Genomic DNA, 18,494 nt, shown 5'->3' with positions numbered 1-18,494 from the left:
CGCTGATGATGGTACTGACCCCCTTGATCCTCCTGCTTCTGCCTCCCAAGTGCTGGGATTACAGGTGCACGCCACCACTCCAAGCTTTCCTTTTTAAAACACAGAATCTTGCTGTACAGTCCTGACTGATCTTGAGTTTACAGTCTTCTTGCCTCAATCTCTAGAATTCTCTGGTTACAGGTAGACACTTATATCTGGTGTGTTCTCTTTCTTGTATCGCTGCTTTCTGGCTAACTTGACTCCTATTCAGCCTCCAAAATTCAGGTCGGGGATTCTAGTGTTGCAGGCTTTCATGAACTGCCCTTGCTGGGCCAGGACTCTTCCTCCACTTTCTGCTCCTTCCCCTCTTCCTTCTTCTAAGACAGGGTTTCTCTGTGCAGCCCTGGCTGTCCTGGAACTCACTCTGTAGACCAGGCTGGCCTTGAACTCACAAAGATCCTCCTGCCTCTGCCTCCTAAATGCTGGGATTAAAGGCATGCATCACCACACCCGGCTAGGCTTTTCAATGGTGCTGCTACCTTTGAGTCAGCCATGTTCTTAATTCCACTAACCTCACTGGCTGAACTGGGAAGGAATCCTCTTTGGTCTGTCAGAGCCCCATCTGAGCTGAACAGACATTTCCTTACATCTCCCCAGGAAGAGCAATGCAGCATTACAAACATTGTAGAGCCAAAGATGATGCAGAGTGGAACAATGACATGGCCTCTGCTAGAGGTGGGTAAGATACGCAGTTATGCTTAAGCCATCTGAGGGTGGAGCATCCATGGAGAAATCCCAGGGTAGCCATCTTTCCCCATGTGGGGTGACATGCTCCCTTGATGAATTTGGTCCACCATGTATGCGAGTACAGGGATGTCCCTCGAATGGGTGACAGACCAGACAAGGTGCAATCCCTGAAAACACATACAGATCAAGATTATAAGGAGCTGCGGTGAGTCAACAAAAGTTTAAAACGAGAGAGTTGCTGGTGAGACCGCTCAGTGTGTCCGAGCACCTGCCGCAAGGCCTGGGAACTTGAGTTCACTCCCTAGAACCTACAAGAAGATGTGAGGAGGGAACTGGCTCCACAGAGTTAACCTCTGACCTCCACACACATGCTGAAGCACACCTGTGATCCCATACAAATCATACACACACCGAAGAATAATAAATGTCAGCTTTGCGGCTCCTTCCCTGAGTGATAAGACACACAACTGAGGCTGCCTAGAAGGAGCATGCCTATTAAAGCAAGGAATAGCCGTGTGAAAAGGCCCTGAAGATGGAACCCTCCATGACAGCCTCTGATTGGGCAAGAAAAGTGGATAGGAGGGAGGGTGAGATAGAACGTTGGTTCAGAAAGATTTGGCTTAGGCCAGACACGACAGCTCTAGACAACATTTCCCTCTCGTCCTGGAAGCCCGCCCACCTCTCCACCACCATTCGGATCCCACCCGAGTCTCCTTTCACTTTATGGCAGCCACATCACACTCTGACTTCTCACCGGCTCGTAGTCAACTGGGCAAGAAGTCTTCCCTCAACAGCATACTCCCGAAACAGTACTTTCCTCTCTCAGAAGGACTCAAGAACAGTGTGTAAATGTCTACTATATTTCACATTTCAGAATAATCAAAATCATTCTGTGTTAGCATCTAATGCAGTCTAGGATGGCCCTGAATTCACTATATAACCAAGGATGATCTTGAGCTCCTGATCCTTCTCCCTCTTAAGTTCTGGGATCACAATAATAAAAAATAAATATTTTTTTTTAAGTCTCTTTTGTTTGCTTACTTTTTTTTTTGGTTTTTCGAGACAGGGTTTCTCTGTGTAGTTTTGGTGACTGTCCTGGATCTTGCTCTGTAGACCAGGCTGGCCTCAAACTCACAGAGATCCGCCTGCCTCTGCCTCCCAAGTGCTGGGATTAAAGGCATGTGCACCACAACCACCCAGCTAATAAAAATATTTTTAAAAAAGAAAGATGCGCAGAGAACTGTGAACTGGATGACCAGAGATCTGAGTCAGCTGAGAGACAGGGAAGACGGCTGACCAGATACTGGGAAGCATGACCTGACACAGACTGTCTCCAGAAGGACTTTGTGTGCCAAGCACTACACATCTACCCAAACACATATCTGTATCTACACGAGAGACGGTCCATCTTACCTATGAGCTTAACACAGGCAAGGTCCACACAGCTATGGATAGCGAACATGCAAAGGCCTTTCTGACTTCACTAGAGCTGGTGCCTATCCTACACTGATTGTTAGTTTGTTATTTGGGGTTTGGGTTTGCTTTTAGAGGGGGGTGTCTCCCAAATACTCCTTTACAATGAGTAGAGGAGATCAAATGACGCCCCCAGGAACAGACTGACTTGTTCACATCTTCCAAACCCACTGGGCCCCGCCATACTCAGCCTCAGGCCCGTGGGCCCTGTCTCAAGCAGCCAAGGCACCTTGGTGAAGCAGCTTCATGGCCATGCTGTCCAATTCTTGCTCCGGCTCAGTCCTCAGCTGCACCAGGGAGAGGAGGTTCAGGAGCAGCGGCAGGTTCCCCGAGGCTACGGAGAACAGGAATGGGCTGTTCAGAGAGCTAACCAACCTCAGCCCACCCACAGGCCAAACACCTCCCTGCCACAAACAGCCCTAAGGAAGGGCACTTGACTCTCATTTCTTCTCATGGGGGACAGCAGTAGCTCATACACTGGATGCCAACTCTGGGCAGCCATTGGGAATTCATTACTACTTCACTAAAGTCCATGAAAAAACACACCAAACAGGGACTTTTGTTCCTATTTTGCAGTTAGGAACATAAAGCACATGGTCATTTCTCACAGAGGTCCCACAGCTCCTGAAAGGCAGGGTGCTAGGCTCTGAATGTGTGTAAGCCCCCAGTTCCTATGCTGAAATCCTAACCTCCAATGTGAGAGTTTTAGGAAGTGGGGTCACTAGAAGTTGATTGAGTCATAAGACACGGTCCCCATGAACAGGATTAGTACCCATAAGAGAGACTCCAAAGACTAGTCACTTGTCCCTTCTGCCTCATGAGGATACAAGGCGTCTGAACATAGTGGATTCTCCCCAGACATCAAATCTGCTGGGATCTGGACTCAGGATTTCCCAAGACCTGTTAATAATATCCTCTTGTTCATGAGTCACCTAGTTTATGGTGCTCCGTTACAACCACCGAAACAAAGACAGATATTGAACACACATCTAAATCTATTTCCCATGCCTTTGCCCCCCCCCCCGCCTTTTTTTTGAGTCAGGGTTTCTCTGTGCAGCCCCTGCTGTCCTAGAACTCCCCTTGTAGACCAAGCTGGTCTCGAACTCAGAGATCTGCCTGTCTCTGCCTTCCAAATTCTGTGATTAAAGGAATACCTGCCTATAGTGAATCTCTTTTAAAAAATTTTATTTTGTTTCGTTTTGAGACAGGGTCTATGTAACCCTCCCTGACTGTCCTGGAACTCACTATGTAGACCAGGCTGGCCTCAGACTCACAGAGATCCCCCTGCCTCAGTCTCTCCAGTGCTGTCATGCTGTTACACCTGGTCTAAAATTTTTAAAATTTATTTGTTATTATTATTATTTATTATTATTGCTACTGTTATTATTAGAGTGTGTGTGTGTGAGCACGCACGTGTGCATGTAATAGGGGAGGGTGCAACAGCACACGCATGGAGATCAGAGGACAACTTCATGGAATCAGTTCTCTCCGTCCACCTTTACATCACAGTCCAACTCGGCTCGGCAGGCTGTTCAGCAAGTGCTTTACCTGCTGAGCCGGCTCACTGGCCCACACCTTACTGTAAACAGTACTCTCATCCAGACACATTTTGTTCTTCGCTAGGAAGGAGGTGCTTGGACCCTCAGAACTCCAGTGTTCTTTCAGGACTGGACCTGGGAGCCACAAACCTCTTCCCACTTGCCCTTGATGGCTCAGAAATTTAGTTTAAAAAAAAAAAATCAGATTCTTGGGCCAGGTATGGCCATGATAGCCTTAATCTCAGCAAGCACTCAGCAAGCAAAAGTCAGTGAATCTCTGTGAGTTCAAGGCCAGCCTGGTCTACAAAATGAGATAGATCTAGGGCAGCCAGGTAGACCTTTAAAAAAAAAAATCAGATTCTTGAGCCAGGTGGATCTCTATGAATTTGTGGCCAGGCTGGTCCATATGAGACCTTCTCTCAAAAAAACAAAACCAAAATCAGATTCTCAAAGAAAAAAAAATCCAGCCTCTTTAAAAATAGCTAAAGACAAATCAACCCTAATTTTGAGTTTCTTCATATTGAAAAGCCAGCTTCTGTGACTGCTAGCAGCATATCCTCCTGGAGCTCACTGGGGATTCAACACATCACAGATCCACCCTACTCCCACAGCCCTGCTGGTTCCCCAGCCTCCTCCAGATTTCCACTTTCTTTTTCCCTCTGGGAGCTGCCATTTTTTGTGACAAACAGCTCCAAGCACATGCTGTGCGTGGTAGGGACTGGCCTGATTTTTCTTCTGTTGCAAAACCTGATTCTCTTTCTTAGAGCACACTCCACCAAAATAGAATGGTCTACTCTACGTGTCAAAACCTGTTCAAGGAAAACTGACCTCCGGAGGTGGGAGCTCCATACTCCACCAGCAGGCGCTGCAGGATGATCAGGAAGTGGCCGCGGATGAGACCACCCACTTCGATGTCTTCATTCTCCCGAATGAAGGTCCTCAGGACAATCAGCACCTTGCGGGCTGTGTCCATGGGACTGGAATAAACGAGGTCCTAGGAGGAGAAAGAAGCCAGAGCTCAGAGAGCACACAGCCAGGGACAGGCAGACAGTGCAGGAAAGGGTCAGGGAATGCGGCCAGGCTGACGGTTTCACAAAAGCAAAGTGAAGTCCTCTTACTTTGCACCTGATTTTGTACCAAATACCCTGGTGGATGCACTGACTGCTCACAATTCCTGGAGAGCAGTCCCATCCTATTACATCAAGAAGCAAACAGAGGCTCCGGGACAGTACACAATTGGCCCGAGGTCACATAAAGGCAGTAAGTGGCACCAGGGGTGCAAATGTAGGCCTCTGGACTCAGGGTGCCTCTCTCTTGGAAGTATGAGGGTCAAGAAGGGATTGTTTTTAGGACCAGGAACCTGACAACCAGGAGACTACACAGAGAACAGAGAAGTCATGGGCCAAGGGAAGGATAGGCTGGGAGAGACTCAGGGTATGGGACGGGAAGTGAGGACCAGGTCAGGCCTCTTCTCGGCCATGGCATCTGCCCATCCCTGCCCCAGGCAGTGAAAGTCTTGGATTCAGGAAATGAAAAAGGACATTTCATTTTGTTTTGCTTTTGGAGTTATTTTAATGAACGTATGTTGAAGGCAAAACAGGCAGAAGGGGCACCAGTAGCTGTCCCTGATAGCTCCTGGCACCTACCAGCTCGAATACGCCAATGCCTTTGGACAAGTGAATGTGTCGGGCCAGTTAGGACAGGGTGCTATGAATCCAAGGTCGCACAGACTCTGTACAGAGAAGCCAGCTCCCAGTGCAGAGAAACGTGACTACAGGGCACTTCAGCCAAACAAATCCTGATGTGATGACCACTGGGCAGGCAGGGCAGGATGCGGAAATTGAGCATAGGGCACGGGCTTTAGAGAAACAACGACAATATCAGCAATTAGAACCTAATAACATAGGTGCTGCCCTGTTTTTATATCATAGCCATACATTTGTCTATACATTTTGTTTGTTTGTTTGTTTGTTTTTCCAGACAGGGTTTCTCTGTGTAGCCCTGGCTGTCTTAGAACTTGCTTTGTAGAACAAGCTGGCCTTGAACTCATAGAGATCCAACTGTCTCTGCCTCCCAAGTGCTAGGATTAAAGACGTGTGCCACCACGCCTGACTGTCTATACATTTTTACATCTTCCTGATAACTCCTCCAGTTAGGTGTCATCCCAGTTTTCAAGTGGGGAAACTAAAGTAGATCAATTAGTTGTCTATCAAGAAAGTAGTAAAGAGTCAGAGGTAGTAGCTTACACCTATAATCTCAGCACTCAGGAGGATAAGGGTGAGGAATTCCATGAGTGTGAGGCCAGCCTGGGCTATATATTAATTTCCAGGCTAGCCTAGGCTACGGAATAAGATGGTGTCTTAAAAAGAAAAAGAAAACAGCAGAATTGTAAATTCTACTCTAGTGTGTGTTAATGAAGGGGAGGGGGTTAATGAGGTGGCTTTACCTCCTTCACTTCATAGAGACTCAAAAGCTATCTCTGAGAAGACAAAATCACAAGTTGGAGGGCTTAGGAAAATCTAGATAATTTCAGAGACAGATGTGTGGCACAAGCCTAAAACTCTAGAACTAAAATCTAGATAATTTCAGAGACAGATGTGTGGCACAAGCCTAAAACTCTAGAACTCAGGAGACGGAGATGGGTGGGTCCCAAGCTCATCCCGTTCCCCTGCTTTAAAGAATGTGAGGCTGAAATCTAAAGTCGGAATACTTTACTCAGGGTCAAGAGAGTAAAGGTCAAGCCTTTAGTACCCTGCTGTCCTTTGCTGGTCCATCCCTGCCGCAGGGTCACAAAGCTGGTCCCTCAGAAGTCTGTGAGTTTTAAAGGTCTAAAAGGAAAGGGATTACAAGGTCTTTGTCGGCCACAGTAAATGCTGCGTGCAAATACGTACCTCATCACATGGGTTAGTGAGAAGGTGGTGGGCGGACCCATGGCCCACTGCATTTTCAACTGTCCAAAGCTGTCCAGACTCAGAACAGAGCATCTGTGACAGCCTTGTGTTTCACAGCTAAACAATGTACGTGAAAGACCACCCGTGGATAAGAGTGGCAATTAACAGCTTTGTTTTCAGCTGTTAATTACCCATATCAAAACCAGAAATTGGTCCCAGCACATATTTTTAGACTTTATTCCCTCCTGTGGCTAAAAGCTGGGAAGAAATGGTGGGAATTATATGTATGAACAGAAAACAAAGTTGTTTCTTGCTGTTCTTTTCACCACTGATGTTTCTAGGATCTAATTTAGTAAGATTCAGCAACTGTGGCCTCCAGTCCTGGCCGTGATCCTTATTACCTTGGGCAATTCCATTAGCATCTCTGACATGACCCTTTTCTAGCTCAGACTCAGAGCCAATGATTAGTAAGTGACCATCTGCATGCGGTACCCGTTTAATATTCCTCTACACTAACTCCCGGCCCTCCTGATATCCTCATTTCACCTGAAACACAGGAAAGCCTCCCTTTCCCAGGTCTCTAAACAGCATCTAGCCATGCAGGTAGCTCCTTCCTACTGAGCTCTAGGCAAAGGGAAGTCAGAGCCTCCTGTGGCCTGCTGCAGCCACCTCCAAGAAGAGATGAATGGGACAGTATACATCCAAGGGCAAGGCCTGGGCCGGAAGGATAAAATGGGGCACCCCACCCCTTCCTGAGAACACAGAATCTAAGGATTTGGTCTTCGGAGATTCACTTTCTCTTTGGCTTGCTTCTCCTAAGAGCTTATTTTCTTCGAAACTGGTGGCCCAGGACAGTTTTCAGCCAAAGTAGCTAGTCTCCACCCTAACGAGGCCCAAACTGTGAAAGGAACTGGAAGAAGAGCTAATGAGCCACACCTTTTTCATATTCATTATAGATTTACATGTTTACTTATTCATGAACTCAGTACTTCATGCGTTCCAAGCACACGTTCTACCACTGATTCACACTTCCATTCCAAGGAGCTCCATGTTAGACAAAACATGGTTGGCATTTTAAGACTGAGCTTGGAGTGGTCAGAAGTGGCATGTAGACTTTCATTGGCATCAGCACACAGGTAGAAGGATGCCAGAGTCTGGGATAGGTGAGCCATCCCAGGAAAAACGTAGTGAGTGAAGTTCCTCAGGCAGAATTTTGCAGAATACCATCCTTAAGACCTAGCCAGGGCACAGGGAAATCTCCAAGATACTGAGAAGGGGAGCCTCAAGAGAAGGGTGAGGAAAATCAAGAGACGGCATTCCTTAAACCCAGAACGTGCCACTAAAAAGAAAGTGGACAGCCATCAATATCTACATGTCACCTAAGATGATTACCAACAAGCCTATGGTAATTAGTTACGGAGACATCCTTGTTGTCATGGAGATGCAGTTTTCAGGAGCATCACGGTCTGAAGCCAAAGGGCCGATCAGTTAAGGAGATGAAGGTGAAAAGCTTGAAGTAGACAATTACAGTTGGGTTGTGCCAAGGAAGGAAATTAAAACATAAAGAGCAGGAGGCAGAGACTCAGGAGCCCATAGGTAAAGGGAGAAGGCCTTCAGAGCAACTAGAGCATAGTTATCCAGGGTTTACACACACACACACACACACACACACACACACACACACACACACACACACACACAATCTCTCTCCTCCTCTTCCTCCTCCTCCTCCTCCTCCTCCTCCTCCTCCTCCTCCTCCTCCTCCTTCTTTTCTCCTTCTTTCTCTTCTCCTCCTTCCTTCTTCTCATTTTTAAAACCCAGGCTGTCTTTAAACTCACTCTATAGTAGAGGATGACCTTGAACTACTGATTCTCCTGCCTCCACTTCCCAAGTGCTGGGATTACTAGTGTGCATTTCCATGCTCCATTTATGCAAACTGGGATGAAACCATGGGCCTCCCGCCCGCTAGGTAAGCACTCTGTCAACTGAGTTACATCTCCCAAAGCCTGCCATCTGTAAATGCAGAAATGAATGAGTGCACCTACCAGCAAAATGAGCAGGATGCTAGGCGTGTTTCTGAGCATCTGGAACAGGGCTGCTAAGTTGGCAGGAAAGATGGTCCGTCCAGGAGACGAGTCGTCATCTAGGTTCTCATAGCTGCACTCTTCCCAAGAAAACCAAAGTTCCAGGGCACGATGACCAAACCTGCTCATCAACCCTGGATAAACCAGGAAGAATCTGAGCAGGAGTGGGTGGTGAGTGTAGACCAGGTGTAGGTCTGAGATGCCCTCTAGGAATTTTCTAATTGCACTGATCACAGCCTGGTGAGAAAAGAAAGCAACTAAATATACTTTGCAGAGGGCCTGAGACCCCAACGAGGTAACCAAAGGTTGAGGAAAACGTACTGGCATCTCAGCATCCCAGTCCATCTCACTGCTCATCCCGATGGGCTTGGAGAGAAAACCCCACAGTGCTTGCCTTTTAATAGCAGTTCTCAACCAGGAGCAGTTTGCTCCCTGTGTGATATTTGGTTGAGTCTGGAGACATTTCTGATTATCATGACAGGGCAAGTGCCACTGGCATCTACTAGGGAGAGTGCAGGAATGCTGCTAAATACCCTACAATGCCAGCAAAGACCCTCACAGGGGAAAAAACCCAGTGCAAGACAGAAGTAGTGCTAATAGAATATTATATTATACATCAATACGTCTGTCTGTCTCCTACCCTAGACTGAAAGGGCACTTAGCAGAGGGCCTGGCTCAGAAGGGAGAAAGCAGATGTGTGTTGAATCATTTACTAAACACTAAAAACCCCACTACTTTCCCATAGAAAACAGATCAACATTCAGATTCCTTAGGTAATCTTGACAATAAAGATTAACAGAAAGATTGGATTTGCTTGGGAAATGCTCAGGAGATTCGTAAGGCACAGCCCAGTGTGTCTGTGAGGGCGATTATGTGGGGAGTGGGGGAAGATCTCCCCCGAATGTGAGCGTCACCATCCTAGAGGGTGGGAGCTTAAATGGAATAAAAGGGAGAAACGGGAAAAATTCCATTATAAATTTGGGGCTTAGCTGGACATGATGGCACATGTTTCCAATCCCAGCAGAGGCAGGCAGATGTCTGAGTTCAAAGTCAGCCTGGAGTCTACATAGTGAACTCCGGGACAGCCAGGACTACTCAGAGAAACCCTGTCTAGAAAAAAACAAAACAAAACAACAACAAAAAGCAGCAGGTTCAATCCCCAGCACTCAAAAAAAATAAGAGTGAAATTAGACTACTGACTTAAGGATTGAGTATAGTAATAATATCTCCAGATTTTTGTTTGTTTGAGACAGAGCCTCACCCAGGCTGGCCCAGAACTTAATATGCAGTCTAAGCTAACCATAATTTTCCTGCCCTAGATTCTCAAACACTGTGACTACAGACATAAGCCACCACAACCAACCTAGAAGGCTGATATTCTTGGGAAATACATACTGAAGCATTTAAGGAAAAAAGAGCATATCAAAAATTGTCTGAGAATTATTTTCAAATGGTTCAGAAAGATAAGACTGGGGGAGAGTAAATTAAAATCATTATTTTAAAAAAGGGATGAATCACTGGCAGTGGTGGTGCACACCTTTAATCCCAGCACTCCAGAGGCAGAGAGAGGCAGGTGGGTCTCTGTGAGTTCAGGCCAGCCTGGTCTACAGAGCAAGTTTCAGGACAGCCAGGGATACACAGAGAAACCCTGTCTCGAAAAATGAAAAAATAAGATTAAATAAATAAATAAAGTTAGGTTTGTGGTGCTAGGCATGATGGTGCACTAAGAAAGCTAAGGCAGGGGGATTATTTCAAGTTTGAGAGCAGCCAGAGTAACAGCATGAGACCTGTCTTAACTGATTTAAATCAGGCTGTGGTTGTGTATTACATTTATATATTTATGTAAAAGTTAAGCTAAGACTACAGCTCCATGGTAGAGTGTTTGCCTGCCTTGTAAAAGGCTGTAGGTTTTATATGACATTACGGATTCAGGCCTAAAAGGGCGAAAGCCCAGAGTCCCATCCGCTTCCTTCTTGGCTCCCACACCAGCAGCAGTGTGAAGAAGATCTTGCTACACCATCATCTAGAAGCCACTGAGACTGTTCCCATCATGCCTTTCTCCTGTCTCTGGCAGTCCCAGAAGCTCAGAATCATCCCCATCTGGCTCAACACGCCCTCTCCTGTTCTCCTGTCCTGTCTTACTCAGCTCCCCAAAGTTTGCCCTGTGTCCTCTGGAAACCAGTTACTGAAAAAGTCTATGTTTTCAAATTTCTCTGAACACTTCCTCCCCTCCGATACTTTGTCCATGACTGACAGTCTAAATTTGATCCCTGGAACACACATAGGGTAGAAGAAGAGAACTAACACCACAAAGTAGTCCCCGGACCTCCACACACGTGCTTCGGCATGTGTGCTCTCACTTAACACAGACATCACGCACACGTGTACACTCACACAATGATAATCAAGTTTTTAATCTACAAACAAGAAGAATGATAGAATTAGGATATTATTGTGGGGAAATCTCTAAGGAAGTAATGAGTGTAGACAACACTCACTGGAGGCTGCTGATAACCCACAAAGATGAGCAGTGGGACCCTGTGTGCTACACCGTACACAGCCATGTTCTTTATGTTTCTATTCCAATGAAACTTAATCTGTTTACATCACATTTGGACCAATAGCAACAAAAAGAAGCAACGTTAACTGTTAGGCTGGGCGTGGTGTCACACTCCTTTAGTCCCAGGACTCAGGAGACGGGCAGTCAGATCTCTTAAACTCCAAGAGCAGCCTGATTTGCAAAGTGAGTGCTAAGCTAGCCAAGGGTACATAGTAAGACCCTGTCTCAAAAAACAAAAACTTAATTGTTACCATAGACCAGTGATATACCATTTGCCAAGCATATGCAGAAAGCTGGGTTCAATACCCAGCACTGAAAAAAAAACAAACAAACAAGTAAACAGCAATAAAAATATTCTATGGTAGCCAGGCAGTGGTGGCGCACGCCTTTAATTCCAGCACTTGGGAGGCAGAGGCAGATGATCTCTGAGTTTGAGGCCAGCCTGGTGTACAGATGAGTTTGAGGACAGCCAGGGCTGTTACACAGAGAAACTCTGTCTCAAAAAACAAAAACAATATATATATTCTTAGGTAACAACTGAGAAGTTCACAGTCAAGAAACCGAAGTGGGGCTGGAAAGCTGGCTGAGCGGTCAGGAGCACTTCCTGCTCCTCCAGAGGACCCAGGTTCTGTTCCCAGCACCCATGGCAGATGGCTCGTGACCATCTCTAATTTCTCCAGCTCCAGGGAATCTCACATCCTCTTCCAGCCTCCACAGGCAACCATACACGTGTGCTATACATTTACTTCAATACACACACACAACCATAAAAATAAGATATGTTTTTAAAAGACATAGAAGCAAACTTCTATGGAAAAAATTGTTATGAGTCAGACACTGTTCTCGATTTCTAGGACTTATAAAACAGTTAGAGAAAATTGGACAATACAACTATAAGTATCATTAAAGTAGATGAGAAGTTAAAAAAAATCCAATAGCCAGGTGTGGTAGAGCATTTAATTCTCGCTACTTGGAAGACTGAGGCAGGAGAATTCCATCTTTGAGAATTGCACCAGCCTGTGCAATTTAGTGAAATCCTGTCTCAAAATAAAAGAGAGAAAAAAGTCTAGAATATATCTGAGTAGTTGAATGTAGCATGTGGAAGGCCTTGGGTTCAATCTCCAGAACCTCCTCCTATGCACACACACACACACACACACACACACACACACACAGATCCACAACCAGTCCAACTAACAATGATCACTCAGTTTGACGAACGTTCGTCACAGCTCTCTCACAGCACAGAGGTGGCACCAAGGCCAGGCCTGTGTGCCCAAAAGAAAGTTATTTTCACTTGTTCTTTTTTTTCTTTTTTTGCGGGCAGAGGGTGGTGGTGGTGGTGTGTGTTTGTTCGAGGCAGGTCACCAGTCACCCAGGCGGGCCTCCACTGTCTCCACCTCACTAGCGCTACAGGTGTGATCCCACGTACTTTCGCATCTGTGCCCATTCTCTTACCTATAAAACGGAAGTAACCATCTCCACCCCACCCCCACCCCACCCCCGGGGCTGTTGAGAGAACTAGCTGATTTTTAGGCTCACTGTGCTCAGCGCTGTTCTCCTCTCTTTCCCCACGGCACTTCGCCTCGACCTCTCCCTGTCACCCCTGTCTGCACACATCATCACGTCCCCCCAGAGAACGCTAGCACAGAGAGGCGCAGAAGGGGAGCCCCAGGCGAGGCTCTGGCTCGTACCTCACCCAGGGCACTGTCCTTGTCCTGGCACATTGCCAGCAGATAGATGGAGGCTCTGCAGACCGCTGGCGGAGGGCGCTCGCCCTGGTCCTGCACAGACAAAAGGAAGCTCTGCACGGCCACAAATAACTCGGCCTCGGGGACAAACCTGTTGACCAAGAAGAGCCTGAGTGAGGAGGGCAGAGCGGCCAGGCCAGTGGAGCCTTCTACTCTGCTGGCCCCATCCTCCCTCAACTCAGTGTCCTTCCCCAGCATGCCCACAGCCTGAGGCTGCCATGCACACACAGTGTGTTGTGTAGACTTCCAGAGCATGTCACACGTGTGCAATACAAATGCACTCAAACGCATGTGCATAGATGAACGTGCATACATACAGGCATTCATTACACGGAGCTGGGCTACAGATGAAAGCCCCAGGACTCACCACCAGCCGTTGGCTCTGAGAACTGACCTGTCGTCATGGATGTGAGCCAGGTAGAAGAGGAGCAGGAGGCAATACTGTCTCTGGCGTGCGGCGACCTCCACATACTGGCGATCTGACAGGAAGGCAAGGCTTTCTGGGGTCCGGCTGCTGATCTGGGGCAACCCATGCTGCAGGAACTCAGACACTGCAGAGAGTTCTGGGAGGGAGCAGGTAGGGGAAGGCCACAAAGAGAACACAGGAAAGCAGGTAATGACGCCTGAGAACCATTGCATGTGGAGGCTACACAGGGCACCCAAGGGTAGTACCCAGGGAATCAGAGGTTCCTTTCCCCTTATGCAGCTCTCGGGCTGTCAGAAGAGACTGAACTTAACATGTAGAAGGATACAGACAGCATTCATTCACTCACTCACTCACTCAGTCATTCCTCTGATGTCTGTTCACTGAGTGGCACTCTCGATCAGACTGTGAAACCTCTCGGAGCCCCCCAAAGGGAATGATTGATGAGACAAACAACTGCAGACAAATGGTCAGTGCCATGTTCCAGTGTGGAAAGAGTAAATCAGGCCACCTAGGGTGGAGAGGGCAACCTTAAGGGGCAGAAAATCATAGAGGATAAGCAGAAAACAGGCAGGGAAGAGAGAGAGAGAGAGAGAGAGAGAGAGAGAGAGAGAGAGAGAGAGAGAGAGAGAGAGAGACAGAGACAGAGAGACAGAGAGACAGAGAGAGAGAGAGAGAGAGAGATCCAAGAGTTTGGAGACCCAGAGTCCTAGGTGGGCACATTTCTGTTCAGTGTGAACATGTGTGGGGCATCAGGGAATATAGGATCAGGTGACTGCAAAAGATGTCATATGCTGCTTAAAGAACTTGAACATTAACAGGGCACACTAGTACTTTAGCAGGGTGGGGTGGTACATGCAGTTCCTGTTACACACTGGCGACGCATCAGGATGGCACTGAGGTGCAGGGAAGACAGCCTGGGCTACATAGTGAGAGCCTCTCTCAGAAAAAAAAAAAAAATCAAGGGCTGGAGAGATGGCTCAGAGGTTAAGAGCACTGGCTGCTCTTCCAGAGGTCCTGAGTTCAATTCCTAGCAACCACATGGTGGCTCACCACCACCTAATGACATCTGGTGCCCTCTTCTGGCCTGCAGGCATATACGCAGATAGAATACTGCATGTATAATAAATAAATAAATCTTTAAAAGTATCAAAACAAAACAAAATAGCAAAAGCCATTGTATGTTCTCCTGGGAGGAGAGATCCTAGTTTTCTTATGGAACCTGTTTTACAAAAAGCATAGCAGAGGAATAGAAAAAGGCTCTCAGAGCTCTTGGCAAGTTACCGCATTACCCTTACTTTCCACATTTCACCAAAGGCCGGCGACCTCTCCCAACACTGTCTGACACAGCTCCATAGTGCTATCCATCCCTGACATTGCATCTAGTGTATAATGTCTGCCTTTCTCGCTGGAACAGAACAGGGCTTTGTCTCCCCGGCTCTTTCAGCAGCACCTGGAATACAGGCTGGCACACCATGTATGCACAAGAACTACTTCATGAATGAATGAACAGAGAAATGGAACAGACGATTCGAGAGACAGTGAGTCCTGGGCTGGAGGTAGACCAGCAAAGTGTTGATGATGTAGAGGAGACACTTGGGAGACAGGATTTAGACCAGATAAGCTGAGGGTCCTTCTCAATTGTCTGGAGTCTAACATCCCAGGAACCAGTTTCTCTACTGTTATTCCCTCTCCTTAGAAATCGATCTAGAATTCCAGCAGGGTAGCTTCCAGCAAAGCGGTCTCATTGTATTGGCTCATTATCCAGCCAATCGGCATGACTTCCAGACTGAAAACTGTCATGGGATTCAGGAGCGGTCAGATCACTTCATCTCACCTTCTTGGGAGGGCGGTTTTGTCTTCTCGGGAGCTGAGAGGAGACTGAGGCACAGGTAGTAGAGGAAACTGGAACACACCTGATTTAGGGATGAGTGACTTAAAGGGGGAAGTAAGAAGAAAAGAGACAGCATTACCACTTTAGCTCCAACACCGTTAACCCCAACATGTGCTAAGACATCACTGCCGTGTACCAGAGCCCAGTGAAAGCCTGACCATGGCTACAGCAGAGGAGACCCTACGGTGGCTATGAGAAGTGAGTAGTTGGGGAGAGAAACTAGAGAGATGGCTCAGTGGTTAAGGGCATTTGCTGATCTTGCAAAGGACCCAGGTTCTGTTCCCAGCACATAACCACTAGTTCTAAGGGTCCCAATGCCCTCTTTTGCCTCCACAGGCACAGCACTCATACAGACAAGTAGGTACACACATACACATAAAATGAAGATAACAAATATTTTAAAGTAAATATGGAACTAGCTGCCACATTTGCAATAGGCACCTGGCTCATATGGAATCACTGAAGGCTTCCTTGAAAAATAAATTAAGGAAGGCTACCTGTTGTAGAATATTATTTTAAGATGTGTTACATTTGTTTATGCTGTGGAACATTTGTTTAATGATGCAATGAGCCGGGCGGCGGTGGCGGCGCACGCCTTTAATCCCAGCACTCAGGAGGCAGAGCCAGGCGCATCTCTGTGAGTTCTAGGCCAGCCTGGGCTACAGAGTGAGTTCCAGGAAAAAAAAGAGAAAGAAAGAAAGAAAGAGAGAGAGAGAAAGAAAGAAGGAAAGAAGGAAGGAAGGAAGGAAGGAAGGAAGGAAGGAAGGAAAATGGAGAAGTCCAGAGGCAAAAGGTAGATAGGATAATTTTAAGAAAAGTTGGCAAGAAACAAGCCAAGCTAAGGCCAGGCATTTATAAGTAATAATAAGCCTCTATGTGTGATTTGTTTGGAAGCTGGGTGGTGGGCCCCCAGAGAGCTAAGAGCAAAAAAGTAAAGAAAACAACCAACAACAGCTACCCAAACCTACAAACGAAAGAAAGAAAGGGCTAAGGAGTAGTACAAATGTAAGGAGCTGCCAGACATGGTAGTACATAATTACAGCACTCCAAGGCTGAGGCAGGAGGATAGCCACAAAATCCAGCCTGAGGTAGACCATTTGCAAAAAGAAGAAAGGAGAAGAAAGAGAAGGAGAAAGAGGAAAAGAAGGAGGAGAAGAAGGAAGAGAAAAAGAAAGAAGGCAGATGGGGAGGAGGAGGAGGAGGAGGAGGAGGAGGAGGAGGAGGAGGAGGAGGAGAAAAAGAAGAAGAAGAAGAAGAAGAAGAAGAAGAAGAAGAAGAAAGAAGAAGAAGAAGAAGAAGAAGAAGAAGAAGAAGAAGACACTGAATTGCAGTTTTGACTTTGAACCCAGACTGATTCCCGAATACTCTCTTGAATGTGGGTGTTCTATTCAAAGCTATGGAAGCAGAGCCACATATAACACTGTGGTCACTTCTAAGCTCTGGACAGTGGCAAATCCCAGATGGGAAGGTACAGAGGGGTGCTCTAGAAAACTAGCAAGACACCGAAACAGTGACATCCACCATGAACAGAAACTGATCCTTTGAAATTGCTGGGCTGGCAACAACTACAAGTTGAGAAATATTGTATCCTTTCACCTCTGAGGGCCTCAGTTTCTCCACTTAAATGAGATCACAAATGATCTCCTGGAGCCTGTGATATTTAGCTTTCACTGTTAAGCTGACACCACCTAGACTCTCCTAGAAGAGTCTCAGGGAGAGGCTATCTACATTGGGTTAGTCTTTGGGCATATCTTTGAAGATTGTGTTAAGTTAACTGATGTAGGAAGACTGAGCCCACTGTGGGTGGTACCATTCCTAGGCAGGGGGTCCTGAACTGCGTGAGAATAAAGAATGCAAACAGCGTAAGCAACCAAGCAAGTGAGCATGGACACATTCATTTTTCTCTTCCCTTGACTGTGGGTACGATGTGACTGTCTGTTTGAAGGACCTGCCGCCTTCACTTCCCCACTCTGAGCTGAAACAAGCCCTTTCCTCCCCTACGCTGTCTTATCAGGGTGTTTCATCGCAGCCGCGGAAACGAAACTGGGGCAGAGCCCTTCCAGCTTTGGTGTGACAGCTGCCCACTTACGCACGGCCTTTCCATGACAGACGAAACTCAACTCACAAAAGGACCTCCAGCTCATGTGTCAGTCGCTAGGCAACGCTGACACTGTTTCCAACACACCAGGGTCCCATGACTAACACCAACCAGACACTTGCACTTGTCCAGTCAAAATTTTTTCTGGCCCCTTGCTGTTCAGTTCTGCCAGGGACCATACATACCTCTGGCCACTGCAGAACCTGGCCTTCAGCTCCAGGGTCAGTCGTATGAATGACGAGTCAGCTTGGGAGAAGTGGGAAGAAGGCAGAGCTGTTTAAACCAGGCTTGTCACAGAAACTTCCAGGTGTTGGTTGTCAGAGTACTGGTTTTGTAGTCATGGGGTCTGGCTCACCAGGATCTAGTGGTAGTAACTTCTGAAACTCTGCTTTGAATATCTGTACCCCATAGGTTGGGAATAAGTACATCTTTTTGTTTATTTGTTTGTTTTTTTGAAACAGGATCTCACTGTGAAGCCCTAGCTGTCTCGGAACTTGCTCTGTAAACCAGGCTGGTCTCGAACTCACAGAGACCCACCTGCCTCTGCCTCCCAACAGTGTGCTCCGACCCAGGCACCATCACCTCCACCACCTGGTGGGAATAAGTACACCTAACAAGTGCTTGCCTCAGGGTAGGAGCTGGATGGCCCTCACCCCTTCCTCTCTCAATTACGTTCTCCTATCCCCTGGTACTTTCTACAGGCACCAGGAAGGACATTGCTGTTTCTACCCTCCGTCCCATCTTCGGAGAAAACACTCTAGTCTCAGACTCGGACAGAACAGTGGTCGTCACTGCCTATCCCCATCTCTATGTGGCCTCTGTGAAGGAGACTGGATCTCACACCACAGACCTGACAACAGCTTCCGTCTTAGCTAGTGCCCCTGGCCCAGGCTGTTCCACCACAAGACTGGGCTTTCACTCCGAGCACCCACATCAAGTGGCTCACAACTGCCTGCAGCTCCAGCTCCAGGGAGTCCATGCCCTGTTCTGGCTCTACCTGCAATTATGAGCATATACCCTAAACACACACACACACACACACACACACACACACA

The 18,494-nt window shown here is 47.1% G+C and overlaps 1 protein-coding gene across 1 annotated transcript in view; it reads right to left on the bottom strand.

Annotated features, from left to right (window-relative positions):
* Mei1 (meiotic double-stranded break formation protein 1) overlaps window positions 1–18,494 on the bottom strand; it is a 61,420-nt gene that overhangs the window by 9,586 nt on the left and 33,340 nt on the right. The window contains exons 16-22 of the mRNA XM_052748438.1: window positions 17,625–17,685; window positions 15,285–15,382; window positions 13,418–13,586; window positions 12,967–13,114; window positions 8,674–8,949; window positions 4,566–4,731; window positions 2,429–2,533 (exon numbers count right to left, since the gene is read on the bottom strand). Coding sequence (XP_052604398.1) covers window positions 2,429–2,533; window positions 4,566–4,731; window positions 8,674–8,949; window positions 12,967–13,114; window positions 13,418–13,586; window positions 15,285–15,382; window positions 17,625–17,685 — 1,023 coding nt within the window. The remainder of the gene's footprint in view (window positions 1–2,428; window positions 2,534–4,565; window positions 4,732–8,673; window positions 8,950–12,966; window positions 13,115–13,417; window positions 13,587–15,284; window positions 15,383–17,624; window positions 17,686–18,494) is intronic.

Source organism: Peromyscus californicus, unplaced genomic scaffold (genome assembly GCF_007827085.1).
Source record: "Peromyscus californicus insignis strain IS unplaced genomic scaffold, ASM782708v3 Scaffold_20__1_contigs__length_68692818, whole genome shotgun sequence".
In the NCBI taxonomy this organism is placed as follows: Eukaryota; Metazoa; Chordata; class Mammalia; order Rodentia; family Cricetidae; genus Peromyscus; species Peromyscus californicus.
The sequence above is the reverse complement of the archived record's forward strand: the minus strand, read 5'-3'. Positions and strand labels throughout refer to the sequence as shown.